Source organism: Podarcis melisellensis (assembly GCF_964234715.1).
Source record: "Podarcis melisellensis genome assembly, chromosome: 5".
Lineage (NCBI taxonomy): Eukaryota > Metazoa > Chordata > Lepidosauria > Squamata > Lacertidae > Podarcis > Podarcis melisellensis.
In genome coordinates this window covers 60,157,993-60,178,196 of record NC_138537.1, presented here as the reverse complement: position 1 = coordinate 60,178,196, position 20,204 = coordinate 60,157,993, and the positions used below count along the sequence as shown (strand labels likewise).

General features: G+C 41.2%; 1 protein-coding gene across 20 annotated transcripts in view; it reads right to left on the bottom strand.

The window, feature by feature from the left end:
- Positions 1-20,204, bottom strand: part of JAKMIP3 (Janus kinase and microtubule interacting protein 3) — a 107,123-nt gene that overhangs the window by 35,710 nt on the left and 51,209 nt on the right. For 5 of the 20 annotated variants that reach the window (XM_081912662.1, XM_081912645.1, XM_081912646.1 and 2 more), the window contains exons 5-13: positions 11,303-11,518; positions 9,514-9,633; positions 6,959-7,105; positions 6,261-6,392; positions 5,867-5,902; positions 5,109-5,168; positions 4,072-4,200; positions 3,023-3,151; positions 196-279 (exon numbers count right to left, since the gene is read on the bottom strand). In XM_081912662.1, coding sequence (XP_081768788.1) covers positions 196-279; positions 3,023-3,151; positions 4,072-4,200; positions 5,109-5,168; positions 5,867-5,902; positions 6,261-6,392; positions 6,959-7,105; positions 9,514-9,633; positions 11,303-11,518 — 1,053 coding nt within the window. The remainder of the gene's footprint in view (positions 1-195; positions 280-3,022; positions 3,152-4,071; positions 4,201-5,108; positions 5,169-5,866; positions 5,903-6,260; positions 6,393-6,958; positions 7,106-9,513; positions 9,634-11,302; positions 11,519-20,204) is intronic. The other 15 variants (XM_081912664.1, XM_081912659.1, XM_081912657.1 and 12 more) reach the window with 6 other exon arrangements.

Sequence of the window (20,204 nt, the reverse complement as noted above, 5' to 3'; positions counted from 1 at the left end):
AGGACCTAGAAGGTGCCTGGACTGTGGCTTGGAGGCCTTGAGAAAATCTGTCAGGACTGATTACAAGAACAATTTTCTCAAACTCTTAAAAGGAAAATGTTGAATGAAGAAGGCTGCAGGCCAAGGAATACATGAGGGTGGATGTATTTGCACATAGCTAAACATGTGATGCATTTGATATGATGCATCTATTACCTGTCCTTGCTCTGCAAGTGCCTTTTCTAGGTCATCTATCTGAGCCTGGGATCTGTGGATTTCTGCTTGAAGCTGCTCACGAGTCTGTAGGATGGGATTGAAGAAACGTCAAACTTTCTCTGATAACTATCATGCCAAGGACAATGCAGTTCTACCCATCTGAATAGCCCAGTGTGACACTATAAACACCCAAATGCTGATTCATGAATTTGGACAATTTGAACTGCAATTTACAGATAGCTGGTTCACACATTATGAAAGCCAGTAATTTCCATCTTGGAACTGAGTCTACAAGCTGACCTCAGGGCTGCAATAGCCAGCCTAATTTGGAAAACAAAAAAAATTCCTTCCAGTAGCACCTTAAAGACCAACTAAGTTAGTTCTTGGTATGAGCTTTCGTGTGCATGCACACTTCTTCAGATACACAGCCTAATTTGGGTACTTTAGGGGTGTATTTCTTTCTAATTTCCCTTGTCTCAGCATCTCGTGCTATGTGTACCATCTTGCCTGAAAAAGTTCTGGTGAACTGGAAAACTTGCCACATTTTTTCAATTTTTTGGTTTGTCCTAAAGGTCTTGCCCAACAGTGGCCTTTAAATAAAAACATACTTTTGAGGTGGGGATACTGATTTAATAAGTGGTCTTGTGTTGGGCATGAAGTATTGGATATCTATGGTCAATTTCCCCCCAGACTAAATCATATTGCAACTTTCAAGCTGATTTTCAAACAGTGTGTTTCAATCACCTGTCTATGTTGTGTTCTATGCCTCCTGGGATGCCATTCATTCTCAATAAAAAAAAGTCTGGGCTAGGGCAGGTAGGAGCAACCCCACCCCCCAATTTTATATTAATAGGTGAGAATGTATACTGTTGTAGACATATGTATAAGACAGAGATGCAAAACCCTTTGACTTTCCGGGTGCTGTTGGACTCCAACTCCCATCAGTGTCAGCCAATGGTCTGGGATGATAGCAGCTGGAGTCTACCAACATCTGGAGGATCACAAGTTTCCCATCTGTGGTATAAGGTATCATTACTTGCAAGGTGAGCTCAAAGAAGGCAAAACACAATTTAAATATTCAGACTCTTGTAAGGAAATGCATCTCTTTTACAAGTGTAAACCTGTGAATACGTAATCTTAGTAAATGCTTGTGAGCATTTTATATTCAAGGATATTGCTAACAGATTTCCATAGTAATGGCATTCAATGTTTTTTTCATATATCATTTTTTTAAGCTGACGAGAAGCATGAAAATAAAAATGTGCTAGATGTGGTTTCTCAGCAATCTATTCCTTCAGCACAAGAGTGGACAATGTGACTGATCTGAGAGACCATAAAGTTGAGTTTTGTATTTGAGATGGTTTTGTAGGCACATTATGAATTCACAGCAGATCGGAGTCACATTAAACAACTTTCTGCCCAGAAAAACCTCCCCCAAAATAATTTATCACTGATAACTAAAAGAAGGGAGTGGGGTAAAGTTGAAGAATGAAAATGAGGAGCACATTTAAACTCATTTTAAGCTTTCTCAACTTTCTGCACTTCAGCTTTCTACCTAGACATCATTTCACCCTGTCACTATATGGCTTCTACCTTTAGTTTGGATGGTTGTCCCCCTTATTATGGGTACTTCTCCCTTGTAGTTCCCAAATGTTCCTACTATGCTAGTTTAGACCACTAACCTGAAAACAGGGTCTGCCTTAAGTTTTTTAAGGTGCCAATTTATCTCAAGTTAATCAGGACTCACTCTCATTGAAAGGAATGGAACATAACAGCACAACGAATTAGGCAAGTCCCCCTGCATTTGGTGTTCTACATCCTGAGGGGAACCTACCCAACTGCAGCAGAGTCCACACTGTAGATTGTCACCATCCTGTTCGTGGAGGGTGCAAGAGGGTGGACCTATTGCACTGAGTCCTGCTCTCCCTTCTCACATATAGGCTCAACTCAGAAGAGGAACACCTTTATAAGGTTTAAGTCCCACTGAAAGTAGTGGATCATTGCATCCAGTGGGGCGTATTTCTATGCAGATATGCATAGGGGCAACACAAGCACATTCATCCCTTCTGAACATGACTATAGTCATGGCTGGTCTTGATGGATTGTAATTCTAGATCAGGGTGGTTGGACTGCAACTCCCATCATCCTTGAGCACTGGCTATACTAACTGGGACTCGTGGGAGTTGGGGTCCACCACAGGTTCCCCTTCCCTGTTCTGGTCAGTTTATGGATACCTAGTGAATAATAATAACCTACCATAAATAATACTTTATGAAGCTAAGGCTCCTTTCCATGGCTACATTAGTGATATGGTTGCTGCTGTAGGGTATTTCCCTCCCTGTGCTGTTCCAGTAATAGTCTGAAGTCTTGTAGGGCGAGTTGACAACTGAATTCCTTCCCATAACAGCATCGCCTTCCCATAAATTATCATTATTATTCTTCAGAAATTGATGAAATGCTGATATGCAGAGAGGAACAGCACCATGGACACCTCCCATATGACATTACTTGAGTGAAAGGAACTGCTCTGCAGTGGTCCCCACCGTGATAAGGTAACATTAAAATATACATGTCATCTATACTCTGTTTTCAGAGCCTTTGCTCAGGTAAGCGATCATAAATTGTCTTAACCTAAAGCAGGGATGGGAAACCTGTGGGGCTGTTGGCAGTTCAAGTCCAACAAGTGTCTGGAGGGATGCATTTCTCCACCTCTGACCATTATTTCTCACCCAGAAAGGATCTAGTACCTCTGTTATAAGGGTTAGACTAGCAGGAAATATTATATAGTTACAAGCCTTTATTTTCATGTAATATAAGCCATTTAGACCTTAACTTCTCGTTCTGCATCCAGCGTCCCTCCAACCTGCTCTTGCAGCAGAGCATATGCCCTCTGTAAGGCCTGGTATTCCATTGTCAGCTGCCGGAATCTCAGTTCTGTTTCTTCTTTTGCCATGCCCTAAAGAGCAGCAACAATAATAAAAAAAAGGAAATGTCAGATTGAACTATGAATATAATTCTCCTGAGAAAGAAAACCAATGGAATTCATAAACGGCCTTTACGGACGGTAAACTCTCCTCTAGGATAGAACATTTTGACAAGATTTACACAAAACTATTCTACGTTTCTTATGGGCTTAACCATTTGAGTTTGTGCAATATCTATGCTACTATCAAATCCATGTGAACAAACCAAGGAAACATAACCATAAGAAAGTGTCCTGTAGCACCTTAAAAGACTAATGAACTGATTATGGCATAACCATTTTTGAGCTAGCGTCCAGTACATCTGATGCAAATCAACCCTTTCACCAAATATAAGGGAATAAAAGATTCCATGTTCTCGTTCCAGATTTTTCCCCAGGATAAAGAGGACCTCTATTAGTAGTAAAAAGCTACAGTTTTGATAAACGTATTATTAGTGATTAACTTAGGTCCATCAACATCACTTGGTCTATTCTCTGAGTATAATGTAGTTGGATACAAGCTAGTAGTAAATGTAAAGGGACCCCTGACCATTAGGTCCAGTTGTGGCCGACTCTGGGGTTGCAGCGCTCATCTCGCTTTATTGGCCGAGGGAGTCGGCGTACAGCTTCCGGGTCATGTGGCCAGCATGACTAAGCCGTTTCTGGCGAACCAGAGCAGCACACAGAAACGCCGTTTACCTTCCTGCCAGAGTGGTACCTATTTATCTACTTGCACTTTGACGTGCTCTCGAACTGCTAGGTTGGCAGGAGCAGGGACAGAGCAATGGGAGCTCACCCCATCGTGGGGATTAGAACAGAGCCCTAGGCTCTGTGGTTTAACCCACAGCACCACCCACATCCCTACAAGCTAGTAGTAGCAGTACCCAAACCACTGGACGATGTGTGACAATTACCTCTTCCAAGTCATCATCCGGTGTGCAGGGTGTTTGATCTGTTCGGTCAGTTTGATATGAGATAGAAGAGCCATCAGACTCAAGGGAAGCTTCTTCATCATACCCGAAAAATGTCTCCACCACTGGCTTCTGACCAAATGACAATGTGTAAGTGCAGGCCACTGAACAATACAAACATATCTTTCCATATTAAATCAAGCAGATCTTACAATACAAGATAACTAGACTTCCTTCGTATATGAATTCTGATGTGAAGACTTACTGTTAGAATAATATGAGCAAATATCATCTCTTTTTCATTTTCTTGATATATAGTAATTTATGAGAAGCTCCTCCAGGAGAATGGTGCATCACATTAAACACTTATTACCCATCAAGTAGCATCTATGGGCTGTATCCAATGAAGGCATCTCGTTAGCGCAAGGATGTCCTCCTGCATGATGGGAAGTCCTCTCCCTCTCTTCTCCTCTCCCTGCACCCCTCCATCTGCTCTGAAGAGTTGGGGAAACTCCCATAACAGATTTAGGGGGGCCCTGAGGCACAAGCAGGAAGAGAAGAGGGAGAGGAAGTATTGTAGTGCAGCTGAAAGTCCTTGCACTAACAGGAAAATTTCACTGGATACATTTCTTGATCATCAACAAAGGCTGTAAAAACCTTACATAAATTAAATACACCACCATAACTCATTGGAATAATCTTCATTTTTGATCTGTATAAGGGGGCGGGGGGACTGGCAATGTCCTATCAACTATGGGCATTCTAACTGCAGAGAGGGGACAGGTAAGTCCTTTGTCCTGTTGACAAAGTCAGTGGCTGTGAGGGAAATGAGCCTATTTGAAAAAGGCAGAGGCAAGGAAGCAGAGGGATGACAAGAAAGGGAGCCCAATAGGCAGAACAGCTAAAAGAAGAGGTCTGAATAGGCAGTGAGCTAAAAGGGATTATAATAGCCGATGGTCACAGTTGGCTTACTCCATAAAGGCTCTTTAAATATCATATATGTATTGAAATAATACATGGTTTCCCACTTAGTCTCTTACCTTGGGAAATTTTGCGAATTTCTTCCTTTGTTTCCTATACCTTAGAAGCTTATCCCGCTCCTGCAAGCAGAAGCAAAATGCATGTGTTAGAGATCCACAAACTGGGATTGAATACAATTCATCTAAGAAATTGTCAGTCTCTTATACCGTTATATTTATGGAAAGTGTGAAATTGAAATAGAACAGGGCATTTAAATTGCACAGATAATCTGTGAGGCAAATCAGAATACAAATCAAAGGACAGTGATAATAAAAAAAATATGATTTGTGAACTTTAAGAAGCATAGCTTCACTTTCAAGCATCTGATCTGAGGACAAAATTCTTTAGCTGGTATCTGTGATGAAATAACCTTGCATTATATATATATATATATATATATATATATATATATATATATATATGCTGACCATTTTAGGTGCATCCAATTGATGCTTAATCTCCAGAATGGGGGAGGAATGGGGCAGGGAGAAAAGAGGGCAGGGAAGGGCAGGTGGAATGGGGCAGGACAGGGTAGGGTGTGCTTATATGCACCCAGCGAATATGCATGGGGGCCAGGAACAGAACCCTCGTGAGAAATGGTCACTGCCTGTGTGTACACACAGACACACACAAACACACACACACAGACAGACACTAACCAGAATCTCTTTCATATTAACGTATGAAGCCATTAAACATGACAACCTCACTGTACAATTCAATGGAGAGTTCACATAAGCACATATGAAAAGCAAAATGAAATCCATATGCTACTTACTATTACGCTCTTCACATAGCCAGCAGTTTCTAGTGTCTAGTTTAAAAGAATTAGGAAAACTTGTTATATGAAAGGACACTTGTCTCATTTTCTTTAGCAAAATATCACAATACTTTTTTAAAAAAACTTGTCCAACCAGCTCTATATATTACATAATAATAAGTGTATGCTTCTTATTCAAGAGTCATTATGAGGTACTGGTTAGACTAGAGGGTCAACCCCTGGGAGACCAAGGCTAAATTCCTCACCCGGCCATGAAACTCACTGGGTGACCTTGGGTCTGTCTCTGCCCAGAGACATCTAAGAGGCCACAGGTTTCACCCCTCACCCCTTTCATACGCAGTGCCAGGCCACATGGTAATTACAGAAGGATTGCAGTGAAGTCTTCCTTTACCTTTGAAAGTTCATCTATGATATTTTGCTGCTCTATGATTTGCAACCTCAGAAATTCGACTTCTCTTTCATCTTGACTCTGATCAAGGTCGTTTAAAGAGCTTGGTCTCCTTATTGTTCTCACCCTTTGTCTCTAAAGAAACAGAACAAACGTTGAGCAACTGATGAGAGTGGCTTTTCAACAAACATCACAGAACCCTTCCTCATTATGCAAGACACTGTCACTCAAAGTTTTCCAAGAAAAACCCCCCTATTTTTAAATAGTAATATATACCACTGGATCAACAACAATTTGTTTGGGTGTTTTCATAAAATGGCACAACATATTCTTTTTAAAATCACAATAAAAACATAATTTGGAAACAGTAAACATAATAAAATTATTATCCGACTATAGAGAAAGTCAAAAGATATAATCACATCCTTTCCCAGCATTTATTATATTTTTCAATATAACAGTGGGTGAATATGCAAAATGATGTGAGTCTTTGACATTTTGCATATATGCATGAAGTTGTGTGCATTTTTTTCCATTTTATATACCTCATTTATAAGCTGTCCATCATATTGCAATCCCAAGGTGGGTTCAATGAAATGTGTAAAATAGAATATAATAAGTACAAGAAAATGCTAATATAATAAAATTAAATACTGTAAAACATGGGATTCCTGGGAGAATACATGATGTAAATAACTCACCATTTCTAAATTTTCTTGTGTGACAAATTTTAGCTTATTTTCCATACGACGTAAAGCATGAGACAAATCCTCATTTTTCCTACTTAGGCGTTTATTTTTGTCTAGCAGTGGTTTATACTGGCTCTCAGCTTCTCTCAGACGCTTCAGCTGAAAAGTGGGGGGGAAATTACACAGCTGTCAGAAATCTGCACAATGTTGATGGTATAAATATAAAAGAAATATGGTACATGTTGGGTGGAATGCTCCACTTATTCAAAAATTCTAATCGGAAAGATTGGAACAAATATTGGTTTTCTTACATTTAATTTCTTCTATCCTAGAACCTAAGGTAGCTTGCATGGCACCAAGGTGGTCATCAATCCAGGCACCGACCACATTCACACCTGTTTGGCTTCAGTTAGGCAGTGGCCTCACATGTGAACCTGAAAAGTCTTAGGTGTAGAAGTCCAATTTGATCCTATTAGAATTCCATATATGGAAGGAATTGGCTCAGATTCAGGTAATGGTTTGTGGTACTGTCTATTGATGGAAGCAAAGTTTAATATTGTGTGGAAAGTCAAAGTGCCAAAAGGGCACTGGCAAAATTTAAAACAAAGACGTTTTGCACAAATACAAATATGTTTAAAAATAATATAGATATTTCTTATGTCTCCTGGCTTGAAAAGCAGGGAGCAGGGCTCTTTCGCAGTATACTTGGAGAAAGAATGACACATGTCCTCAACTTTTGCTCTTAAGGGAAAGCCATGTGGAATGGCAACCAATACCATCCCATTTGAAGATATGCTTGCATTGTTTTATGAACGAAACATATGATGGAGATTATATACCTGCAAGCCTGGGATACTATTAAGGAAATGGAAAAGAAGCCAAGTGGCTGTGCTTCCAGTGCTCACAACTGCCTCATCAAATATGCAAGCCCCAGATTATATTGCAGAACTGCTGCTCTAATGTCCTCTATAAATTTCATCTATATGGATTTTTCCAACATGCCATCATGCTTTATTGCAGCAGCTCGGTGAAATATAGGGTTTGCCACAGTAAATGTCATTAACTAGCCTTTAAATAGGATTGCATAGAGATGGGGTAGCACTCTGAAGAACTAAAAGCAGGAGGGGAAAATTCCAGAAGTTTAACTCTGCGGACTTCATCAGAATTATACTGAGAACTTGGCCTACAGCAAAGTGAGGGCCATAGCTCAATGGTAGAGCACTCTTTTTGCATTCAAAAATTCCACATTCAGTCATTGGCAAGGATCAAGGAGCAGGTGATGGGATGGGTCTTGGTCTGAGTCCATGAAGAAGCACTGTCAGCAAGAGTAGACAATAATAGATTAGAATTCATGCATCCCCAACCTTAGCCCTCCAGATGTTTTGGGACTACAACTCCCATCACCACTAGCTAACAGGACCAGTGGTCAGGGATGATGGGAATTGTAGTCCCAAAACATCTGGAGGGCCAAGTTTAGGGGTGCCTGGACTAGATGGACAAACAGTCTGACGTGATGCATGGGAACTTCCTATGTTCCACTTCTCACTTCCAATTACACTGAAATGTATGGCAGGGATGGGGGACTCTCCAGATCTTGTTGGACTACAACTTCCGTCACCCTAGCCCATTGGCTGTGCTGGCTGGGAATGATGGGAGCTTGAACCTGACAACATCTGGTAGGCCCCAAGTTCCACACATTGTAATCTAAGTACTTTATCTTTGACTGGTGCCTAATTTTTTTTTTATTGAAAAGGTCAGTGCTCTAAATGCTTATAAAAGCTAAAGAAACTGAGAGGAAAGAAAAGAATGCTTCTTTGTGGCCACTTCAAGAAAGAGCGAAAATTCCTTCCTGTGGCAAAAAGAGAGAGGTTACCAATGGACCTTCAGCGACTTTGAAACTGTCTTAGAAAACGGGCTTGTTCTAGCCATCTATCAAAAGTGTTCTGAGCTTTCTTTGGGTTAGCCTCAATGTATCTTATTCATTCAAACTTCAGCTGATGGCATACTGTAGATACGTTCCTAATCCCACATGCAATTATGACGTTTCACTTTAGAAAAACATCTTCTTTGGAGAAAGGCAATTTTTGCTAAGATGTGTGTCAGATTCTTGCCTCTTTCTATAGCTGAAGGGGACTGAATGGTTGCTTTCTGAAATGAGTTGAGTAAATTGATGAACTCATTGATGACTATAAAGTCATCAACATTTATTTTCCAAGTGATGTCCATATATTATATTCTCTATATCTGAATGTATATCCTATTTCTTAAGTTGCTTCGACCTCTTGCTATCAATGCTCTCACAAAGAATAGTCAAGTCTCTTGAGTGAAACAGAAACTTAACCGACCAAGGTATAAAGAGGTTGGATGGTAGGAACAGGGTTGAATCCAGCATAAAATCTGACCAGCCTTGTTTTATTAAAAAGAGTGCCACCCCTCTGCCCCCCCCCAAAAAAAAACCAAACTCAGACCCAGGATCTTGTAGTGCTGAGTACAAGAGGCATATAGTAGATCTGCCCTACATAATCCAGTCAGAATTTATTTTATGAAAAATAAAAGTGATTTCTTACAAGCTCATTTCGTTCTTCTGACAGTAATGCATTCCGATCTTCCAGTTTCCTGATGATTGCACTTAATTCGGCTATTTTAAGTTGGAAGCGCCGGGCGTCCCTCTCATCCAACTGCTGTTCCTAAAACAAAAAACAACTGCAAATAACTGTTCATAGAGGAAATATATATGTTTTAGAGCTCTTTACAGACCCCATCTTCTTCCCTTGTTGAATCCATCCATTCCTGACTAATTATATATAATCAATAGTGTAACCTATGCCTTAATGCTGAAAGATGAGACCAACAGATATCGAAGAAAGGATGTATGTAAGAGAGGAAGCAAATGCAAAAGAAAAAGAAAATGAAAAAGGGATGCATATGTAGATAATAAGTCACACACATCATACTGGGAATTGTGAAAGAAAACATTGGGAATGATGGCAATGTTTCCTGTATTTGCCACTGTTGAATTGAGTGCCTTAAAACAGATGAGCCGCCTAGAACTTATTTATGGTAATGTGAGGTATATAGATGCTGAAATATAAAATGTAACTGGTACGTGCAGTTCTACCATTGCATAATTCCTTTCCCATGGAGCGGTGAATCTAACTGAGCATCTAAATGGGTCACTTAAAAAAATAAGAGGATTGTGTTTTAAAATCAATCCACACGTGAAAATGTTTAACCCAAATAGAGAATGAATACAGATATAAGAGTAGGCATCATTGCTTTTTTTAAAAAAGAGTGAAATAATTATCTCATTATATTAACATTTCCTCTTCATTTGTTCTTGATCTATTTTGATTCATTTGGAACCACGTATGTTAAGAGCTTTGATTCAAGCAAACCAATGGTTATATTTGGCTTGAATGACACTCAATCGTGCTAGGATTCTTCATTCAACAGGTGCAGGAGAGGCTTGGAACAAAGGACAGAAAAGATTTTGTGCTCATGTATGTGTATATATATATATACATTTCAAATTAAGAAGCACTACAAAAGAAATCTTGATGAGGATCAACAATGAAAAGAAGTTCAACAAATGTCATGGGGGGGGATCTCTGTTATTAGCAAATTAATACAAAAGCTGGAGAAGTGGCAAAGGTACATAAGAAGCCAGCATAAAAATTTAATGGGTTTAGATTTAATGGAAGAAGAGACTGCAAACAGCATGGAAGAAACAGCAAAGAGCATTGGCTAAAGGTTAAGAGCTTTGTGATGATGAGCAACCTCAGTGATATCAGTAATGAAGCCTAAGAATGATCTCTACAAATGGGCAGGTTACTTCTGTTCCCCCCCCCCCCCCGGCTTGTCAGTTCAGTTTTGTGGTTGCTTGCGACAATGCTGGTAAGTAGCCCTCAAAATTAGCACACACCCATTAATCAGTTTAGTTATGCATTTGCATTGTAAGTCTCGGACAAACCATTTCATGCTGTCAAACTAAGGCAAAATGTCAAGGTAAGCTGTGTGTTGTTGTTGTTGTTTTAATTCTTTTTACCTGCTGGCAAATTAAAACAAACAAAAAACCATGCTGTCACATGTCAAAATAAGGTTTGAAATCCTGCTGGCGCTCTCTCCCTAGAGCAGGAGTGGGGAACCGGTGTCCTGAACTCACAGCACCCAGCATCCCCGACCATTGGGCATGCTGGCCGGGGCGGCTAGGAGTTGGAATCCAACAACACCTGGAGGGCTGCAGATTCCTCACCACCACCCCAGAGGGGAAAAGAATTTGTTGCCAGAATGTGCACTCACTCATCAAGATTTTGGCATATTTGTTTGTTTCAGGCAAAACCACTAGAAAGTGCTTACAGGACTTCCTGAATGATCTGAAGTCTCTCCTGCACCACTTGCATGAGGAAGTTCCCGCTTGGGGCTGCTCAGATGCCGGTCAGCCTCTCTGAGCTGGGAAAGTTGTTCATCTAAAGCCTCCTTTTGAAGCTGAAGTCTCTGAGCATGCCCGGCTTGAACCCCTAACTCTCTTTCCAGCACGTAGACTGCTCTGTCTTTAAATTTGATCTCCTCCATCTACAAGGAGAACAAAATACAATCACATACGGGCATGCACGGTACAATTCTGGCGTTGCCATAGTAACTGGCAGCATCCCCGCTAGCGGAGCATTTTAGATGATACCCAGAGGTAAAAACGTATAAAATTCAATCCTGCAGATTTCACGCCCTTTAACGTTGAAAAGAAGCACTGGTTTTGAAAAGGGGAGGGGGGAAGCACCCCGAAAAATAGAGTATTTTGGCAGCAAAGATAATAAATAATCATCTCACTTATTATCCCTTATAGGAAACCTCTTTGGAATTCTTTCAGCAAAAGAAATAAAGACAATTTCAAAAAAGAAGAAGAGAGAACTGGTTTGACTATTTCTTCATGTCTACACATTACACTGAAATCCTCACACCGGGTTTCCTACAAACAAGTAAGTTTTAGTAGCCTTTGAATCAGATTCAGAATTCAGGATTATTATTAACTGTGCGGCACTGAAAGTGTGCCTCGTGCATGCATTCAAGTTCAAGGGCCTGGATTTTGGAGTTCAGGCATGAAATGTTTCTCATTTGATTAGTAAAGAAGTAGGCTCCATTCCTGACCCACAATGATTGTTACACTGAGAGTACAAAAGAATAACAACACAGAATACTTTTTTGAACTTAGGTTTGGAATGAATAATATAACTCCACAGAAATGTTATGACATTTTTTGCTGTTCATGTCAGCATTTAAATGATAATCCCTTGGTGGCCAATCCTATGCATGCTTACTCAAAAGCAAGGTCAGAACCCCAATGACACACATTAAATCCAACTATAAGATAAATAGTTTTGAAACAGCTTTATTAAGAGAAAAACAGAATATCCTAAATATTTCCCCAAAGGGTAGCAGAAATGGAAGAATTACATATACTGTATAAAGGGAATATTTTGGAGAAACAAGCAACATTGCTGTGGCATCTCAAGAAGAAAACACCTTGTTTAAAAGTTGAACATGCAGCTCAGAAATGTAGAGTTAAATTTGGGGGGGGTAGGTTAATTTCAATGTATTTGGGTTTGGGGATGTATCCTTATTTAGATTTGAAGTGTTAGTGAGAATGGCCACATGGAGAGTTTCTAAAAATGTAACTGAATTATATTTGAGGGGAAATCCTCAAATTTCCAAGTATATACAAAGACATAGCAAACATAATCTCATTGAAATGTATTGTACTGATACAAGTGGTAAAAATTTTCGAGCACTATTTGTTTATCTAGATTGCTGCATTCTGTAATTATAGTAGGAACCAAAGTACCTCAGGAGTAGGCTCATGGAAGGAAACAGTTCTGGGGAACACATTGCTAGAGGCTGCTCTCAGCTGTTTCCTGTAACTTGTATCCATTTACTGTGCCATAACCTGCCTTGTGCTAATTTGAGATCAAACGCTGCTTTGTCATTTTCCTTTAAATTACATTGGAAAAGCCTAATCACTTTGTACAGTATGTTACCAATGGGCTGTGTGCACTGTGTGGTACTACCCAGTATAATCATGCACATGCTTACCCAGAGTTAAGTGTCACTGTATTCAGTGCCGTTTACTTTCACGTAAGTGTGCATAGGATTGCAGTCTGAAATATCGATGCGCATGAATTTATGCATGCATCAGACAGAGATGAGATGTGCCCAGTTCCCTTTCAAAGGTTTGTGTTCTAGAGCTGAACCCTGAAAAATGACAAGTCTATGAAGAATATTTAAATAAGGTATCTTTTAAAAACGCAAAATAGGGGCAAAGCAAGAATTGTGATGTACCAAACACGAGAAAACTAAGTCTACTCTGAATAAGCAGGGACAGCTGGGATGAATGTACCATAGACCCCAAAAGACTAACCAGGAGCCTGATTCTTAGTAGGGAGGCAGCATGTCAGGATGGGAGGCTTCGCTTTTTACTACCCGTCATGATTCTGGAACATTGTGATCAGGGGCTGAGGAAGGGGGGTGCCATGGGGGTGAGCCACCCCGGGTGTCACCACTGGGGGGGTGACAAAATGGCGGGCGGCACTCACCGTGGGGCCTGCAGTCCGCTTGAGCCATGCGTCTCTCCTGGGAGTGACACGGTGGCTTGGGCGCCCGCAAGCTCCACACTGCCCCAAACGTCTGCCTGCTGCCTTCCCCTCCGCTGTAGGATGGCTGAGAGGGAGGAGGCAGGCAGACTCCTTGGAGGCCCTGAGGAGTGTCCTGTCCTGGCTGGCCCCATCCCTGTGGGCAGCTGGCCCTGCTCGGCTTGCTCTGCCCCTGATTGTGATATTGGAATGCTTTTAGGCCCCAAGATGTCTCCAGCCACACCCACCTTAGTGTTGGAGTGGAAAGGGCTGTGTGTGTGTTCCTGCATACCTGGAGCGTGTGGTGTGCATGACAAAGAGAGAAGGGGTGGCGCTGTGTGGCTGCATATCTGATGCATGTTTGTTTGTGACAAAGGGTGGATAGAGGCATGCAGGCTTTTCCATTCTGTTGTTCTTTTGCCCTGCCCACTTCATCCACCATTGGAAAGCAGACCCCAGTAAGTGGCCAAGTTGAAATCTGGCCCTCTGGTTGAAATAGGCTCCCCATCTCTAACCTAAGCCATTGATTAACATGTTGACAAATACAGGGGCCAAGATAGGGCCGTGCAGCACCCCACTCAAAACCTCCCTCCAGTTTGAGGTGGAACCATGGGTGAACACAGTCTGAGTGCAGACCTCCAAGCAGCTGACCGTGTGATCACCCAGCCTGCATTTAATCAGTTTGCTAACGAAAAATATCATCCGTAAATGCTTTGCTGAAATCAAGATAAATCATGTACACAGCATTCCCGCAATCCACTGATCCAGGGCCAGCCCAGGATGTTTGTCACTATAGGCAAAACAGAAAATGCCCCACTTCCTCCTCCTCTGCAGCCCACCCCCCTCCTCCGCTGCATGCCTGCTACTTGCCCACTGGGGGAGGGGGGTAAAAGGAGACCAGAGAGTAGTGGCTGGCAGTGGGTGCAGAGTAGTGGGCAAGGGCACAGTGGAGGAGGAGGAGGAGGTGGCAAAAAGCACAGCCACTCCCCTGGCTGTCCAGAGCCTGCCACCCTGAGGCAACTGTCTCATCTTGCCTCGTTGGCGTGCCAGCCCTGCACTAAGCTAGCAATCCAGTAATAAAAAAAGATATAAGATTAGTCTGGCATTAATTCTTGGCAAAGTCATGGTGGCTTCTACTAATCACTGTATTGTTAAGAAGATGCTTCTGGATTGATTGCGTTGTAATCTGTTCTACTATCTTTCTTGATATCAAAGTCAAACTGACCAGCCTGCAGTTTTCAGGATTCTTTTACCCCTTTATTGGGTCTTGGGACAACACACCTACTACTCCTTTGTGGTCATGAACAGTAGCAGAAGCAGCACTGTAATGGGCCAAGACCCAAGCGGCTGCTTGGTTTCTATCAGCAACTGGTGGGCAACATATTTCACCCCACATGTTCCTGGAGGAGTTGTAGTCCCTCTGAAGAAAAGGGTTCATAGTTCAGGGATATTTAAGGATTCCAATCTGTCACTGGCACCACAAGTAGAGTCTGTAGCTAGAGGTGCTATGCCTTGCCTAGGCTGCTTCACCAGTCCTGCAGCTTTCTACCATGGTTTCAGTTGTCCATGCTCTAGCTACCTTCCACCTGGGCTATGGCAATGCTCTCCATGAGGGGCTGCCCCCTTGAAGACAGTTTGGAAGCTACAGCTGGTGCAGAATGTGGCCACCATCCGACATTCTCCACCTTGGCAAGAACGAGGCATTCTCACTCTTCAAGAACCTGTTCTAGCTAGGGGGTAGAAATACTCTGAGGAGACAGGGCTGGGTAGGAGGGCACTCCAGGCCTTTGTTGCAAGTAAACCAAATGTTACAAAAAATTACATAATCTCCAGCACTCTTCACTTAAGGGGAGGGGGAGCCCAAGTAGCACTTACTCCAGAACCTCTAGCCACAATTAAGGAGTGTATAACAATACTTACAGGAAGACTACCCAATAAATCCAGGAACCTTAAAACACTACTGATCTTAGTGAGAAGCCTCTGATAAACCTCCAATAAACACACATACTCTTCTGGAACAGAGTTTGATAAATGTTTCTGTTGGAAAATTTAATAAACACATCGTGACTGTGATGTTACCTTTCAGCCAATAGTACACTGTATCTTGCCACAGATGGATAAAGTTTTCTACCATCCCTTTCCCATTGCTGCCTCACATCCTTTATAGTTGACCTGGAGACCAAGTAGTTCTGAGGAATATTTTCTCCCCATAGAAGAGCCTTCTTTATTATTAAGCGCCTTGAATACATCATAGAAACCCCCTGGACTATACTGCCTTTCCCCCCTTTTTTCTTTTTGCAGAGGACAAGTGGATTTGTTTGAACATACTCAAGAGAAAACATCAAACATCTTTAGACCCATGCATTCCACAAGAATGGAAGGGATGAAATCCTCTTTGACAGAGGCAATAAAATTCATTTGTGTGCTACACTTCTCACGCCATCATTTTAAAAAAACAAACCATGAAGAAATATATAATCTATTTTAAATGTACTGTAGTCTACCAAAGATTGTCATAAAACAAAGGACTGCTTACTATGCATCTCTCCATGGATGGTATAAACAAGCTGTAGGATAGAAATAGTTATAAAGGTTTCTTTTTTAAAAATATCTGCATAGCTAATATCTATTGATCTGAACACAGATCTGTCAACAGGCAACATTTTAAATTAGAAAAAAACCACACACCTACACACACAGAGAGAGAGAAAATAAAGGGTAATTCAAATAATATCAAGCATTGACTCTTGCTCATATATTCAGTCCTCAAAAAGAAACAACTGTGAAAAATTTGTACAATAAGGAAGCAACAACAACAAAAAGGGAAAGAGAAATACTATTTTATATATTAAAGCCACTGAAGTATAACAATAATAACATGATTTTAAAGAGAGTGAAACATTAAGCAATATGGAGAACAGTAGAGAAATTAATAAAAAGAGACACACTCATGGACATAGAGACACTCATTCACCCACCCACATTTACAGCCTTTTTAGCTCCATACTATCAACACAAAGGAGAGGTTAGTGCAGAAAAAGGAGTTGACTCACTGAGAGTATTGGGTTAGTATCCAGGTGTATATCTCTAAAAGACTAGCTCATGCATTTGTTTCCTGACAGTAGGAAGCGACGCTCCCAACAGTCTCGCCTTCCTGATAATTTCACCCCAGTTACTTTCTCTAACAGAAGGCCTACTTGTGAAACAGAGCCTATGAATATACATGAGGAAGGCAACCAATGGTCTTTAAGAAAATGGCTTGCTTAACAGCATGGATGTTTCCACTTTATATTTAGCAGGTTGTCTCCACCAATAATGCATTTTAATTAATAAACAGCTTGCGAGCATCGCTGCTGCCAATTATGGAAAGCCAGGAAAGATGGGGGATTTCTCTTCCTCCCAGCCATCCCTCGCCAGCATCTGCTATTAAAAATCAAAACACTGAATAATTTCTAATATCGTTTGTATCAAACCGGTTGTCATGGCTGTTATTTCTCAGACTCCATGGAAAAAAACCACAAACATGTCATTTGCAATGCTGCGTAAGCTGCTTATAAGCTTGGGAGCTTCCATAAGCGTTTTTAATAGAGCACTGTAGCAGAAGGTGTGGAAGGGCAAGGCAACATTTCTAACTTGCAGCATCTGGGGCTGAAAAGAAAAGGGGAAAGGGGAAAGGGGAAAAAACCCACATACCATTCCCAGACAGAGGTTTTAATTGCAAATGAGAAAATCCATGCCAATCATTGGTTGCTCCATAGCTTGCCCATCTCCCTGCAGGCAAGCTGTCAAAGGAAGCAATTAGAATGTACCACAAGAAATATGTCTCTTGCAGGACCAACCAGCACAGGTAAATAAGTTGTCAGTCATTTATTAGTGAAGAGGTAACTAAAGATCAAAGGGAGCAGGGAGATATCTGTAGTCAATATTATGCCATTAAGGGGAAACTCGGGCATACAGAAGAGGAGACTAGAGGGCCGATAATAGTGCTAAGGCAGGCCATTGGCTCACCTAGTCTGGGACGGTCTATTCTGATTGGATGCAGTTCTCTGAGAATTCAGATTTTCCAGAGACTGATACGTGAGATCTTTTAAAAGTGGAAATCCTGAGGACAGAAGCTGGGGCTGTATTCACACCTCAGTTCATTCTGTTTTCCTGACATTTCCCTAACTGTTCATTTTCACGTAATATTTGAGCTTTCACATGACATAAAATTCAACTTCTGGAACTACTGTGGAACGTAGCACAACTTGGCTGCTCATTTCCGTGCAGGGGGGCCAGCTTGAATAAAGTATTGGGGAGGCACGTAAGTCCCACCCTGCAGAATCGATCGCAAGATGTGGTACACACCATTTGAATGGCAATGCCCAACAATTTGGGGGCCGTGACCTCCTCAAATATTTTATTGTGGGGGCAAATGGAGCTCGGCTCCTAGGCGTTGGCTCCTATATTTCTGTGTTATTTGCTTCCGGAAAACATCTATTTGCAGATAATATGGCAATGAGTGCTGAACTTGCACTATATGGAACAATATCCCACCATATTTCCAGAAGTGTCTTTTATGTTGTGTGAAAGCTCAAATATAATGTGGGGATTAGCAGACAGGGTGTGAATGCAACCGAAGACCTTTGATGTGCAAAACCTCTGAGCTATAGCTCTTTTCCTTAATAAAACATGCATGTAATCATATCAACTAATGTATGCATCTACTTCAGTTCTCTTCTCTATGTGGTTTTTTATTTTGTTTTTATCTTATTTAGGGGCATTTATTTCATTATTTATTTGTCAAACATTTTAGTCACTTTTTAAAACAACAACAAAATGTTTTATGTAGATTTTCAATTTCATTGTTCTGTATGGGATAATGACAATAAAGATATTGTACATCGTATATCATATTGTATCGTATATCATAATTTTACAAAAATAAAACTATATGTACCTCTTTCACTGTATATTTTCCAAACTAGCCATTGTCTTTTGCCAAGAAGAATAGGAGCACTGCAGCACAAAACACTGAGTGGAGTCCTCATGAAAATTTGTCTTAATATTCAAGTCTTTGTATGCAATTTTGCCTAATATGCACATTTTTGCAAGCAATTCCCCAATACAGTGCATTTTTGTATGTTACTTTCACCAACATGAACATTTACATGCACACTTCACCCTAGAATATAATTTTTTGAACACATTGCTGGTGGGGGGGGGGAAGAGAACTGAACTGCAAAATTCAGAGCAAAGTGAGTGTTTCTGTTTGTACAGTGGTACCTCTAGTTATGAACTTAATTCATTCCGGAGGTCCGTTCTTAACCTGAAACTGTTCTTAACTAGAGGCATGCTTTCGCTAATGGGGCCTCTTGCTGCCGCCGGCACACAATTTCTGTTCCCATCCTGGGGCAAAGTTCTCAATTCGAGGTAATTCTTCCAAGTTAGCAGAGTTTGTAACCTGAAGCATTTGTAACCTGAGATGTTTGTAACTTGAAGTACCACTGTTTATTGCTTCAGGAAGTATGAATTAGGCGTGAATGGAATTGAAAATCCTGACATCTAGAACCTTGCCAGTTTGCTCAACCCAGGGTAAAAGTTGGCTGGTGTTTGTGTGTGTGTTTACCTTCACACCTCCAGTTTTCTGGCTTGTTTTTTCAAAACTATTTTCCCAAACACTGGCAGCAATGGGAGAACAAACCTCTATGGTAGATCCAGGCTGGTATGCATTGAAAGCCCAATACAGTATATAGGTATGTCAAGGACATGAAGGAGCTTTGTATCCAGTGGATCTTAAAATACCACCAGTGGCAAATCTGTGCCCATGGAAAGCTCTGGGAATACTGAGACTCTCCAAGGGAGCAAACACAGCAAAATTATTTCAGGCTTTACATGTTCTTATGCTGGTCATTCTTATGCTTAGAAGTGAGAACTGGACCATAAAGAAGGTTGATCGCCGAAGAATTGATGCTTTTGAACTGTGGTGCTGGAGGAGACTTTTGAGAGTCCAATGGACAGCAAGAAGATCAAACGTATCCATTCTTAAGGAAATCAGCCCTGAGTGCTCACTGGAAGGACAGATCGTGAAGCTGAGGCTCCAATACTTGGGCTACCTCATGAGAAGAGAAGACTCCCTAGAAAAGACCCTGATGTTGGGAAAGATTGAGGGCACAAGAAGAAGGGGACGAAAGAGGACAAGATGGTTAGACAGTGTTCTCGAAGCTACAAACATGAGTCTAACCAAACTGCGGGAGGCAGTGGAAGATAGGAGTGCCTGGCGAAGAGTCGGACATGACTAAACGACTAAACAACAACAATGCTGGTCAAAGAATCCAGATTTTCTTGATACACCTTTTAATTTATTGTAATCTCCCCACTGCCCCCCACACTCATCCCATAAAGAGCTGCTTGAGCTCATCTTAAACTTTTTTTAAAAGTATGGTTAGAGAGGCTGAGCACCCACTCAACCTGCCTCACTGATAGACTTCAGGTTATAAGCAGAAGTCCAAACATTTGGGGAACCCTTAGTAGTCGCCCAACATCTGTAGCCACTATGACACTGCTCCTGTTGTAATGAATTAGAACAAGCATAGGCAAACTTGGCCCTCCAGACGTTTTGAGACTACAATTCCCACCATCCCTGACCACTGGTCCTG